The sequence below is a fragment of the Rattus rattus genome, chromosome 9 (genome assembly GCF_011064425.1).
Source record: "Rattus rattus isolate New Zealand chromosome 9, Rrattus_CSIRO_v1, whole genome shotgun sequence".
NCBI lineage: Eukaryota > Metazoa > Chordata > Mammalia > Rodentia > Muridae > Rattus > Rattus rattus.
Window position 1 is genome coordinate 95,445,612 of NC_046162.1, and position 14,003 is coordinate 95,459,614.

The 14,003-nt window shown below is 43.6% G+C and overlaps 1 protein-coding gene across 3 annotated transcripts in view; it reads right to left on the reverse strand.

Annotated features, from left to right (window-relative positions):
* Positions 1 to 11,735, reverse strand: part of Gosr1 (golgi SNAP receptor complex member 1) — a 35,807-nt gene extending 24,072 nt beyond the window's left edge. Inside the window, exons 1-5 of one of the 3 annotated variants that reach the window (XM_032912090.1) lie at positions 11,612 to 11,735; positions 9,360 to 9,474; positions 5,048 to 5,135; positions 4,676 to 4,783; positions 1,055 to 1,146 (exon numbers count right to left, since the gene is read on the reverse strand). In XM_032912090.1, the coding sequence (XP_032767981.1) occupies positions 1,055 to 1,146; positions 4,676 to 4,783; positions 5,048 to 5,135; positions 9,360 to 9,474; positions 11,612 to 11,642 (434 nt within the window). In that variant the 5' untranslated portion in view covers positions 11,643 to 11,735. Of the gene's footprint in view, positions 1 to 1,054; positions 1,147 to 4,675; positions 4,784 to 5,047; positions 5,136 to 9,353; positions 9,475 to 11,611 lie in introns of all 3 variants that reach the window. The other 2 variants (XM_032912089.1, XM_032912091.1) reach the window with 2 other exon arrangements.
* Positions 11,736 to 14,003: the final 2,268 nt, after the last annotated feature.

Below are 14,003 nucleotides of genomic sequence, written 5' to 3' on the forward strand. Positions count from 1 at the left end.
TTTTTATCAACAGTTCTTCAGAAACTAAAGGGTTATATCTAGTGGCTCCCACAAACTGTGGAAGAACTAAATGTATAGTTATTGAAGGCCGCCCCCTGTTGGTTCTGACCACAGTCTTCAAACTGTGTAAGGCAACTGTACAGACATTAAAGAAGGCGTATACATTCCCAACAACAAAACCATCACACTGTAGGTCAGGTGTGCTAGTGCACACTTTTCCTCCCAGCTCTTAGGAATCAGAGTTTGAGGCCAGTCTGCTCTACACAGCAGGTTTCAGGCCTGCTAATGCTATGTAGAGAGGCTCTCTGGGAACGTTTCTCAGAGCACATGTAACACATACCAGCTTGTGATGAATGCGTGTCCTAGTTGATATAACATAGGTATCATAAACTATCACAAACGAGACCATCAGTCATTAGATGGTCCAAAATGGGAAAACTGTCTAGGTATGGTGGAAGCCACCTACCATCTCTGCCTTTGGGAGCAGAGTCAGAAGGGCCACACCCTAAGCCAGCCTGACCTCAAGAAAACAAACAAAAAGACAGTCTTCAGCATCAGTCAGATACTCTATAGGACTTCTACAGGGCAGTGAAGCAACAGATGGAAAGACAGTCCAAATCTTAGGGAGTGAGACCACTATAAAATGCTGAAGGCCTTAGTCTCACAAGGCTTTCATTCTACATTAAACCTAGAAACTCCTGCCCCCATACAAACATAGTTCAGAATTTCAGGGAAGCTAATAGCTATCTGAACACGAGATGGAGGGGGGGAGGAGAAATAGAACCCTGTTATTGGCATTCATGCCATTCTTAGCATGGGCAGAAGGGAATCACTCAAGCTGGACTTAGGAAAGTCAGGGTTGGCAGGGGCTCACAGGAAGCCCGGGAGATGGCAAAGTAGAGTCAGCCCAGACTTTAGCTTCAAAGGAAAATGAGATGGAAAATCAGAAACCCCAAAGTTTAAATCCTGGTTTTGCTACTCAATTTGCAATTAGCCACAGATACAGCCTAAATCCACATAAACATTGTATACAGTAACACAAAAGGTAACTTACTCAATATCTTTTCGTACTGATCCCATGAGATTCTCCCTTTCCCGTATTGCCATAAAGTTTGCTTTGGTTTTATGGAATTCATGTGTATAATCCTGAAATAAAATCAACATCCAGTCTCAACACAAACTATTAATGTACTTTTATCCTTTTATCTGTTTATCAGGTTACACATTTCCAACACTAAGTGCCCTACCACCTAGTACCTTACCACACAGGACAGAGTTATAAGGAAAAAAACCTAAGGCAAAATGACTTCAAACAGCCTAGGGTAAAAGAAGGGAGAGATTTTCTACCCAATGGTGTACCTAATAAGGCTTAGAGCTTACTTTTTAAACCCTGTCTCCGACCCCATCTTTCCCTCAGTGCTGAGGATCCAACCCATGGCCTTACAAATGCAAACCAAGTGCTCTACCACGGAGCTACACCCCCAGTTCATTTTTAAGAAAATTCTATTGCCTTCCATATTTGTATTACTTTTGTATATTAAGCAGTTGAGTCCTTTGTTTTAGTTTCTCGCATTAGATCTTCCTTAGCTTTTCAACGCTCAGAAATTTCTAAATTTCACTCATACTCAATTTGAAATGTTGACAGATTTTCTTTCCTCCCCTCTTTTCCTATGCTTTTTCTATACTAAGTCTTTGGGAGTGGTGGAGGAGGAGAAACAAGGAGGGAAGGAGAAAGGAAAAGGAGGGACGGAGGAGGCAGGGAGAGAGCGAGCGGGGGTGGGGTGGGGTGGGGTGGGGGTGTAATCTGCCGGTAAAGCCCCATCTGTTCGTAGCTGGGCTGTACACAGCTGGGTGTGACAGTGTACCCCTGTCATCTCAGCAGTGAGGAGGCAGAGGCAGGAGGAGCCCTATGGCTCACTGGCCAGCCATCCCAGCCAAATTGGCAAGTCCCGGTTCCTAGGGAGACCCTGCCTCAAAAATCTAAGAACAACTGACTACACACACACCTATCTTTAGAGAATTTTTATAGTTTACACGTTTGTGTGTGTGTGAGTGGGGAGGGTTACATGTGTGGAGGTCAGAGGACACGTTGCAGGAGTTAGTTCTCTCCTTCCACCACGTGGTCCCAAGGAATGAACCCAGGGTAGCAAGGCTTGATAGCAAGTGCTTTGTACCCAGAAGCTACTTGGCTGGCTATCAATTATTGATAGCCAATTATCAATTAAACTATCAATTATCCCAGCTTTTTTTGTTTGTTTGTTTTAAGATTTATTTTATGTATATGAGTACACTATAGCTGTCTTCAGACACACCAGAAGAAGGCATTGGATCCCATCATAGATGGCTATGAGCCACCATGTGGTTGCTGGGAATTGAACTTAGGACCTCTGGAAGAGCAGACAGTGCTCTTAATTGCTGAGCCAACTCTCCAGACCCCAATATTAGTTTTTTAATAGGTTTTAATATTGGATAGAATTACTCTTCTTCTCGCTTTCAGAACTATATTAAACTTTATTTTTGGTTGATTTATATGCTTTTTAAATGAACTTTGGTATCATCTTTCATTATCTAAAATAAGTAAAGAAAGTCAGATTTGGTGGTGTAGTTGTAATTCCAGTACTTGGAATAAGAGGATCAGGAATTCAAGGCCAGTTTGTGGTAAAGGCAACTGTCTCAAAAATAAAATTAATTAATTAATTTAAAAAAAACCCACAAAGATCTAAATACAAGCACATGCTTAAAACTTCAGTATTTAGAGGTTGAGGCAGGGGGATTAAAAGTCAGGGACAAGTATTTACTACAAAGCCAGAGCATAACGCCTACTCCAAAGAGAAATAATTTCCTATTTTTTTCCTTTATACATGTATGTGTAAAGTTTCATTTATCCCCCAAGCTGGCTTTGAACTCCTGATCTTCTGGTCTCTACCTCCCAAGTACAGGGATTACAGGTGGACATCACACCTGTGTGTTTCACTTTTGGTGCCAATGACTGAACAAGGGCCTCACTCACACTCATTCTCTGCTCTAATGGGTCACTGTGCATACAGAGGACAATGGCTTGCTGAGTTTGTCTCTAACTTTTATCATTTAATTTTCTTGGTGTATCAGATATATATGAACTTATCATGTTATGAATTTGCCTCTTCCTTTCAAATATTTACCTCAGGTTTTGTTGTTGATTTTTACTAACTGTACTAATGACAAGCCCCCAAGCGCTGTCAGGCGTCTATGGCGATTGTAAGTACTCTTTTCTTCTTTTGTTCTCTTCTTTCCTGAGTCAGGGTCTAACAGCCTGGTCTAGCCTTGACTTTCTGATTCTCCTGTGTCTTCTTTTTAAATGCTGGGATTCTAGACCTAAGCCAGGAGAATTGGGAACTGAACTCAGGGCTTTGTGTATATTCTGCCACCAGAGCTGTCTGCCCCACTCACTCCCCTTCTCTTTAGTGAGAGCACGTCTAGTGTTTTACCACTGACCACAACCCCAACTCTCAATTGTTGGTCCTTCTCTCTGGGTGAATGAGTGATGGGCGTGTACCTGGCCTTCTGGAGGTGGGATGTGGGGCCTTGTGCACACTAATCACAAACTCTACCTCTGAGTTATAATTCTGCTCCTTGCTGTTGTCCCCCTGTCCCCACCCCATTCCCCTTTAAGATGAGGTTTACTATGTATCCTTGGCTGGCTTGGAATTCACTATGCACACCAAGTTAACTTCCAACTTGTGGCACTCCACCTCCCTGTATCTCGCAAGTGCTGGGGTTACAGCTGTGTGCTACCGTACTCAGATTCCTATGTATGAAACAGAAAGATGGATCTGCAGAGAAAGGCATTTGCTGCCAAGCCTGACAACCTGAGTTCAATCCCAAGAACTTACACGGTGGAAACTAGAACTGAGTTCTGTAAGGTGTCCTCTGACCGCCACACATGTACACTGACACACATAAACAAAGAAATGCATATATGTATGTCTGTAAAAAAGAAAAGTATGGAAAACATTCCTCTTTGTTTAGGTGTGTGCATGTGTGTTTCCTATGCACATGTGTGTAGAGGCCAGAAATGAACACGGGTATCTTCTTCTATTGTTCTCCACCTCGTTTTTAAGTCTCTCAATGAATCTAAAGCTTGCTCATTTGGCTAGGATAGCTGGTCGGCAAGTCCTTACGATCATCTGTCTTCATTTCCTAAAAGGTTGAGGTTGCAGATACACATGGCCATGCCTGGCTTTTATATGGGTTCTAGGGATTTGAACTCAGGTCCTCTTGCATTCATAGCAAGCACTCTGACCCATGGAGCCATCTCTCCTATTACCACCACCACCACCACCACCACCACCACGAGACAGTGTCTCACGGTGTGGCCCTGGCTGATCTGGAACTCACTATGTAGACTAAATTGGCCTTGCACTCACTGAAACTGGCCTGCCTAACTCCTGAGTGCTAGGATTTGAAGTTGGGTACCACTTTTTGAAGAGTTCTTAAATCACATGGTTAACTTTCTCAGTGATAAAAACATTTGCCTTCCAATCTGTGCATCTGTACTTTACCCACTAATAAACCTTTACACACTGATGATGCTTTGTTATACTTTTGATATCTGCTAGAAAAACACTGTAACCACAGTCAGTTACTCCTCTCCAGCCACCTCAGGCCCACGAAGACACGATGCCCCATACGCCACCTGCAGAATGTCTCTGTGTCGCTGTAGCGTGTGCATCAGGGCTGCGTTCAGGGAGGGCACCCCTGCACTGTGAGTATACTCTGCCATTTTGTCGTTTACTCCTGTAAGCTAGAAAGAAAAGGAAAATAGTTTTAAAAGCACTAAACACAGCTCAAGCAAATTTTCTGCCTGTATGTCCTCTTGGATGACAGTAAACAAGACAAGACCCAGTCAACCAGCAGTTCCCACAAATGACATGTTACAATCTGGATGGCCGCCATTAAAATGCGAGTGGTCAGAGGAGGAGCACGCGAGCATGAACAGGTTTCTCAGTGAGCAGTACGGTGCAGAACACATCTAACAGCCAACTAGTGTTTGCCCAAAAGCACTTACCCTTGCCAAAAGCTGTTCAATTTCAATGGCCATTGTCTCGAACATCCTGTCTTGGCTTGATCCATTTAATAAGGGTGTTGTGTCAGAACTGAAGAGAAGTTCAATTAAACATCCATTACTTAGCCCTTTAAAACATCCTTAAAATAATCAGGCAATTTTTCTTAAAGAGATCAAATAAACTCCAAAGCATTACTTCTCTTTCTTTAAAGATCATGATTTTATGGTCAGCAAAAGGGCTCAGGGGACAAAGGTGCCTGCTGCCAAGCCTGGTGCCCTGAGCTCAGTTACTGGGATCCACATGGTAGGGAGAGAAGTGACTCCTATACATTGTCCTGAACTAGAAAATATCATCCCGAGTGAGGTGACCCAGACCCAGAAGGACATGCATGGCGTGTATCACTGATAAGTGGACATTAGCCACCAAGTACAGGATATCCATGCTACCTACAATCCACAGACCCAAAGACACTAAATAATAAAGAGGGCCCAAGGGAGGATGTGTGAGTCCCAGTCACAAGGGGAAACAAAATAGTCATCTGAGGTGGATGGAGGGAGGGAACAGGGTAGGAGAGGGGGTGAGGAAGAGAACAGGGATCAGGTGTTGGGGGGGCAGGAGAGGACTGGGAGTAAGAATAGAAACTGATGGGGGAACATCTCTGAGACTAGCTAGAGCCTTGGGATGGGGAAGCTCCTGGGGTCTATGGGGGTGACCCTAGAGACGCCTACAAGTGAGAGTTATGGAGACTGAAGTGGTCACCTCCTATAGCCAGGCAGGACTTCCAGTGGAGGGAGGGAGACAACAACCCACCCACAAAACCTTCAACCTAAAATCTATGCTGTCTTCAAGATACACAGGATAAAAGATAGAGCAGAGATTGAGGTAACGGCCAACCAATGACTGCCCCAACTTAAGACCTATCCAACGGGAGGGTCAACCCCTGACACTATCAATGCTACTCTGCAATGCTTGCTGACTGGAGCCTAGCATAACTGTCTCCCGAGAGGCTTTATATGGCGGCGGATGGAGAGGGATGCAGAGACCCACAGCCAAACATCAGCTTGTGGAAGAGTTGGAGATAGAATTGAGCAAGCTGGAGGGTTCAAGGATACCACAAGAAGACCTACAGAGTCAACTAACCTGGGTCACAGAGGCCCTGACTAACATGGGGCTCACAGAGACTGAACCACCAACCAAAGAGCATGCTCAGGATGGCCCTAGGCCCCCTACACATTTGTAGCAAATGTGCAGCTTGGCCTTCACGTGGGTCCCCTAATCACTGGAGTGGAGGCTGTCTCTGGCTCTGTTGCTGCCACTGAATTCCTCTCCTCTAAATGAACTGTCTGGTTGGGCCTCAGTCACAGAGGATGAGCTTAGTCCTGACTGGGTTTCCCAGTCACTGAGAAGGGGAGAGATAATGAGGGGAAGGATTTGTAAGAGTGGGACTGGGGGTGGGGAGGCCACCATCAGGATATAAAGTGAAAAAGTAATCAATGAAAAAAGAACTCCACACATCCTATAAAACGGTAAGAAGTGTAAATGACATAAAGACATTCCAAATGCTGTTTACCACTCTCCAAATGCTAAAGAATATTGTAAGCAACTAAAATTCTGAATTTGAAAGAATGGAAAAGCAGCAAAAAACTTCTTATAATAGTAAAGGGGAAAAATTGGTTACAGATTACACTATGGGGTCTAAGAGGAAATAATCTTTAGCTTTTCTCCAAAAAGGCATACAGTTTCTTATGCCTTTAAATTCTCTCTTCCTTTATTGACTCTTATCAAAAAGAAAAGAGATTTAAATGACCTGATAAGAGTTACTCAGGAATCAGCAGATAGCATTCAGGCTAACAAAGCTGAGGCCAGCGTGCGGTCAGACCAACCCCCCCTCCGCTCACAACACACATCTGCCTCAGAGTTCCCAGGAATGTGTTTACCGTCTCTTCATATCAGAACAGCCAGACAGAAATATGACTTTTCACAGATGAAAGATGTCTGACAGATGCAAATTCTAAAAGTTTCATTTGTCTCTTCTCAAAAACCAATGCCTTTTGTCAGAACATACAGTACCCATGATCACACAAGCAGTTTAATGCAGATCAGTTATTCCCAACACAACCAAATGGACCACACTCTCCGACCCGAGTGGAGACCTAGTCCTGCTCCCAACAGCATTTGGATGTGGCAACTCAAAGACTAAGTCAACCACTCAACATCAAAAGAACCCAGGGACCACTGTTCCTTCAAATATTTACTGTCGCAATGAAACCATCAGTGAAGCTGCTAAACGTGGCTAGTAAGAACTTTTAAAAACAGTATTTATGGGGTTGAGGATTTAGCTCAGTGGTAGAGCGCTTGCCTAGCAAGCGCAAGGCCCTGGGTTCAGTCCTCAGCTCTGGAAAAAACAAAAAAAAAAACAAAAAAACCCAAAACAAACAAACAAAAAAAACCACCCCAGTATTTATTTTACTTTATTTATGAGTATGCTTGTTTGCCTGCATGAGTTTATGTGTGTCATGTGTAGTCAGAGCTGGAAGAGACCAGAGGGCACCAGAGTCCCTGGACTTGGATTATAAGCATTTGTAAATGTGGCCATGTAGTTGCTGGGAATCAAACCTATAGCTGCAAAAGCAGTCATACCTCTGGCCCCAGATTATTTTTCCCTTAAAGACAGAGGCTTGTTTTGTACACATAGGTCAAGCTAGCCTGGAACTTGTGGTCTTTCTGTTCCATTCTCTCAGTGTGGGACTATAGGCATGTGTCGTGCCTGGCTTTAATAAGGATTCTTATTTTAGATGCTTAACTAGGTCTTAAAGCTTTATTTCTTCTTCAGACATTCCCATCTCTATGCCTTGTAGCACGACATAAAAATATCTAGTTCTTAGGCAGGCATGATGGTACACACATATAATTCCAGTACTTGGAAGGCTGAGGTAGGAGGGTAACAGGGTTGATTCCGACTTGGGCTGCACAGTGATCAAAGTGGAAACTGGTCAGTTTTTTATTATGTGTCATAAATCCAGGTTGTAAGGGTATCTCCTATGAGGTGCAACCACAGAACAGCTCTCTATGCTGCTTTCTGAACCCCCCCTACAAGGGGCGCTGAAGAGAACAATGAGCCACTAGAGACCAAGAAGGAAACTGCGTGTCCTGTCATACACATATACCTGGCACCTGGCACACTGTATCTGCTGCTCTTTAAATATTTGCTGAATGAATGAGTAACAGGGCAATCTCTACTACTCAATATTCCATATTCACTATTCTTAGGACAGTAGAGAAGACTAGGGAACTGGTTTTAAAAAAACTCATTGTCAGGGCTGGTTATGAGCACTGACTGCTCTTCCAGAGGCCCTGAATTCAATCCCAGCAACCACGTGGTGGCTCACAACCATCTGTAATGGAACTTCTTCGAGTGTATCTGAAAACAATGACAATGTATGTATATAAAACAAATAAATTAATTAAAAAAAAAAAACCCACCCAAACCCCTCATTCTCTACATTAGGATTCAGCTGAATTTACTTCACTTAGTAGGTGTGAGAGCCCTTGGCTCTCAACATACAGAAAAGAAAGTCCCAAGGTGCCTAGAAGAAAAGTCCTGTCCACTGATGACCTTATTCACTGATATGCTTCCGATCTGGCAATCAAAATGAACACTGAGCATAGACTGTCCGTCCTCACTTTCCAGAGCTGGAGACTACAGGTCCCAGACACAGAGCATTGGGCAGCTCCTCAGTTCCACTCAGAAATTAGAAAACAAAGCCATCAGCCAGAGGGTGGTGGTGCAGCAGCCCTGGAGGCAGAAGCAGGGGATCTCTGAGTTCAAGGCCAGCCTGGTCTACAGGGAGAGTTCCAGGACAGCCAGGGCTACAGGGACAAACTCTATCTTGAAATACAAAAACAAAACAAGAGAAAACAAAAACCATGTGGGCAAACCAGACATTTCTGAGGACCGAGAATGAAATTTCTTTGGCTTTGCCATGGAGCCCAGAATGAATTTACATCATGTGTCCCCTGTCTTATCCTCCTAGTGCTGGCAAAGGTGTACAGGCCTGGCTTTCAAACTATTGATACACTCTAGATGTTTCTCCTGAGCTATCACCGTTTGTCTAAGATCAGATAAATGCTGGCCTCATGAATTAGGAAGAATTTCAGTAAGACACACACATACAGACAGAGACACAAAGATAATGACAAGGAAATCGAAACGTCCACAGTTCAGCAGCAGACCCAGTCACAGAGGTCTACATGTCAGTTTCCTTATAAAAGCATCACCGAGTTTAAGGCATATGAATCTGGCAGTACCTATACCTATCGCGGCCTCCATCCCGGGCGCTGCTGTGACTGTAACTCGTACACAGTTTACTGAAGGAAACTAGTTTCAGGTCAAGTTCATTTTCCAGCTGTCGAGCTTGTTTCCTAAGATCTTTAAGAAAATGACAAAAGTAAATCAGTAGTCCATCAGTAGACATTAAATTCATGACTATTTTAAGAAAGCCAACTATGAAAAGGATCACATAATGATCTCTGATCTAGTTACTCAGAAACCAAAGGCGTATCTAAGAAAGTAAACTGGCTAAGTAACCTTCAGAGGGAGCAGTGAGGGAAGCCATTGTGGGAGACACAACCTGTCACTTTTCTTTCAAAGACAGCTTGACAGCCAGTGCCACAACATCCCTGAGAATACTCTTACGGTAATAACCATCTGTTATAACTTGAAGGGCAACAAGGAGAGAATATAAATCACGGGGAAATGCAGATGTTTGTTTTCCTCACATCGGTTTACCTGCTAACTGTAAGAAGCCAGCATTCTTTTTGACACATTTTTCTTTTTATGTTTCAAAAGTGTTAGGAATTTGGAACTTTTTTTTTCCATACAGGCAAGACATCTTAGCAATTAAACACAAGGAAAAAGCAAATTAACAAATAAATAAAAATTGCTTTTTCAAAAACATTGAGGGGTCCAGTAAAAACAAACAATACACTATGAACAAGACAAAATACAACTAAATACAACTGTGACAGGTTTTTTTTTTTTTTTTTTAAACGTATGTTTTAAAAGTAGAAGCGATCAGATAAACTGGTATAGCAGCTTGGTTTCTAAAGGGCTAAATGAAAGAAGCCATACTTGGAAACCCGGGTGTGTGTGTGTGTGTGTGTGTGTGTGTGTGTGTGTGTGTGTGTGTGTGTTCATGGTGGAGTTCAAATGAAAGGAGTAAAATACAGGTAGGAATAATGTAAGAATGTCTCAGGACTAAAGAATATCAAGACACTGTTTCACTACATTTTGCAATCAAAGGCAGGAAGCAGAATTATATGGTGGAATACACCTACCCAGAGACCAAATCCCACTGTCAATGACAGCTCAGCCACCTACTGTCTTTGAGATTTATAGACATTTCAGTTAACTTAAAAACCTCAGGGCTTCAGTTTTTCTATGCATGCTTAAAGCATCTGGTACAAGGTATATTGTCAGTAACAGCCTGCTCTAATTAGTAACAGCAAAACGTTTCAAAAACCCATAGCCTAATGACCATCAGAGGTGCCAGCAGCCACTTCTACATCGTTTAAAAAGAAATTCTAGCTACAACCATATTTCCAATGGGCATTTTAAATACATGTTTCTCTGTAATTCTATTTATTTATTCAGTCTAATGGAAAACAAACACAAAGCATTTTGAAAATATGACATAACATAAAATTCAGTCCCTTAGACCTACTGGCTGATGGTGACAATACCATATTTTCCAGGGGCTTCATGGGACAAAAAGAGGAAAAGGTTTAAAAACTAACTAACTAAATAAATAAATAAATAAGGAAGCAAACAGTTAAATGAAAAAAGGGTGCCATTTCTGATCTTCTTGGATCACTGTGGTCTAGGAAAGTTTTGTGTGGCCTCACTTGAATGGGCCAGATTTTCAGGAATTAAAGAACACAACTGAATGTTTTCTTGGCGGGAGAAGAATGGCAAATGTATTCATTAGAACCCTTTTACTATCACTTTTAACAAAACCGATCTTGGAGTCCAGGGCAGAAGGTATTTATTTTCCGTATTCTGTCATCCAGTCGTTAATAAAGTCTCAATCTCAAATTGCCAGTTGGGGTCCAGGAGGAGACAGTCCACTCAAACTCCCCGCAAGGCCGGCACAGACAAGTTCCACCTCACTCTTAGTTTTCTGACAGTGACCTCAACTGCAAGGTTCTGACTACTCATCTTCCGGGCTCTGGATCTTGTCGCTCAACATTCTCCCAAGAGCTCGTCCCGCAGCCCCATCCTGAGAACCTCACCACCCTTCAGACACTTCCATCTGGAGCCTCAGGCGCCTCTTCCTCTCCATCCTGGCTCCCTCCACTCTGAGAGACCCAACCCCTTCCCAGGTCCGGTTCACTCCGCCCCAGCTCCTTCCCCAAGTTCCCAGGCCCAGGGTTCCTCTCGGACAAACTCATCCAGAAGTATGGCCGTTCCTGAGGCCTGGCTTTTCCCTCTGCTGCTCCCCTCAAGATCCAGCCTCACTAAGTCCCCTCTGCACCCGGCGGGACCCACTCAGAGGCCTCGCCCTCACCTTCCCAGTAATTGCTGGTTCCCGCCGCCATCTTTGTTGCCCAACGTCAGTCGGGACAGGCAAGTAGAGGCCTTGAGTGCCAGAGAGTCATCTCCACGCCTTCTTCCACCCCGAGCGCCAAGGCTGATGGGATACGGGAGCCTCCGTAGACACTGCCACCTGGTGGACCATTCGTTATTTTACAGCTTTAAGTAGCACGTTTGAAATTTTGGTTTAGCTGTTCTGGGTCTTCATACCACATCTTTCTGAGCCTTCAATCATTCATCTCGGATTGTTCTTCTTTTCAGCAGATGAGGAGAGATACAGTTTTCTTTATCTCCCCTTAAATAAGATGTCTTGGGAATAGGGGCGGGGGTGCGTGTAGCTCAATGAGCAAGGTGCCTTGTAAGAGGGTGTGGATTCGATCCCCCCGCACTTCATAAACAGAACATGGTGGCAAATGCCTTTAATCCTAGTACTCAGAAGATGAGCATAGAAAGACCAGAAATTCAAGGTCATCTTCAGCTACATAGGGAGTTCAAGGCCAGCTAGGGATAAATGTCTCGGAGGAGGAGGAAGAGGAGAAAAGAAGGAAAGAAGACGGAAATAAAGGAAGGAAGGAAGGAAGGAAGGAAGGAAGGAAGGAAGGAAGGAAGGAAAGAAGGAAAGAAGAAGAAAAGAGAAAAGTATCTTCAATCAGCATTTTCCTTTCTCAGAGCCAGTGTTTCTTTTTCTGATCTTACTTTCCAGCTCTGCCCATCTTCCACCCTCCAGCATGTGAAGCTTTCTTCCCTGGATGGTTTTCCTATGTCTACAGCAGAGCCTCAGTCCTCTGTCCTTTGCAAACAGGCAGTTTCCATGTGCCCACAACCTGAAGCTCACTGATTTAGACTAGCTGGCTAGTGAGCCCCAGTTTTGCCTCCCCAGCGCTGGGATTACAGTCATATGCTGCTACGCCTGGCTTTTTCATATATGTCCTAGGTACGTATCTTAACTCACTTCCTAATGCTCGTATGCCAAGCAATTTATTGTTTGGGTATAAAATGCATGATGTTAATAAGTTATGTGGTGTTTAAGTTCATTAAGAAGCTGACTGTGAACATAGGGTTGCCACCTCATCCATGTCCCTGCCATAAACACACTTACTACCCAAACATGTCGCTCTTAAAGTGTCCCAAAGACCCCCTGACTGGGGATGGACTGGCTTGCTGGCCCTATGAGAAAGCAGAAGCAGGATAGTGAAATGGCCTAAAGAGTAAAATTGGCAGACAAGCAGGTGTTTCCCCTGCCCACGCCATGTTGCTGCTGAACCCATCTGGTGAGTTAATTTCCATTATTGAAAATTTCAGGTCTTTCGCACTTGTGGAGATTGTTCCCCACTGAGACTCTTTATAAAATCATCGGTTACACAATTGTTTATGGCTGGGTATAGTGGTGCGCTCCTTTAATTCCAGCCCTTGGGAGGCAAAGGCAGGTGGGTTTCTGTGAGTTTGAGGATGGCCTGGTTTACACAGTGAGTTCCAGGACAGCCAGGGCTATGTAAGAAATGGTTCTCAATGTGTGGGTTGCAACTCTTTTGGGGGTCAAAGGACCCTTTCACAGGGGTCACCTAAGATCACAAAACAGAGTTTTTCACTAGCAGCAGCAAAATTACAGTTATGAAGTAGCAGTGAAAATAATTTTATGGTTGGGGGGTCACCACAGCATGAGGAATTAAGGGTCACAGCATTGGGAAGGTTGAGAGCCACTGGCTTTTGGTGTTTCTAGTCTGTACCTTTTGCCACTTCTGGTGAGATGTAGGTATATAAGACCCAAAATAACACAGGGAACTCACTGGCATGTTGTTCTACATAAGACACACAAGTGTTCTTGGTAGGAAGAATACAAACATGCTATCTTGTCCAGAAATGGAGATCTCCATTTAAATCTTCTGCAACAATTCATCTTAGCTCTTTATCTTCTGTTCTTGAATTTATTCATTGCCATCATTTTAATAATGTTTGAGTGACAACTGAAAATAATTGTGCTTCCCATATTCCTGGGAAAATAATGAAACGAATTTGCCTTCCACGGTGATAAGCCAAAACACACTGATCTCACTTTGTGGAAAGTCTTATTAGAAGTACATGAAAGGAGGCTGGAGAGATGGCTCAGTGGTTAAGAGCAATGACTGCTCTTCCAGAGGTCCTGAGTTCAAATCCCAGCAGCCACATGGTGGCTCACAACCATCTGTAATGGGATCTCATGCCCTCTTCTGGTGTGTCTGAAGACAGCTACAGTGCACTCACATACATAAAATAAATATACCTTTAAAAAATAAGTACATGGGTTGGGGATTTAGCTCAGTGGTAGAGCGCTTGCCTAGCAAAGCTTAAGGCCCTGGGTTCGGTCCCCAGCTCAAAAAAATAGAAAA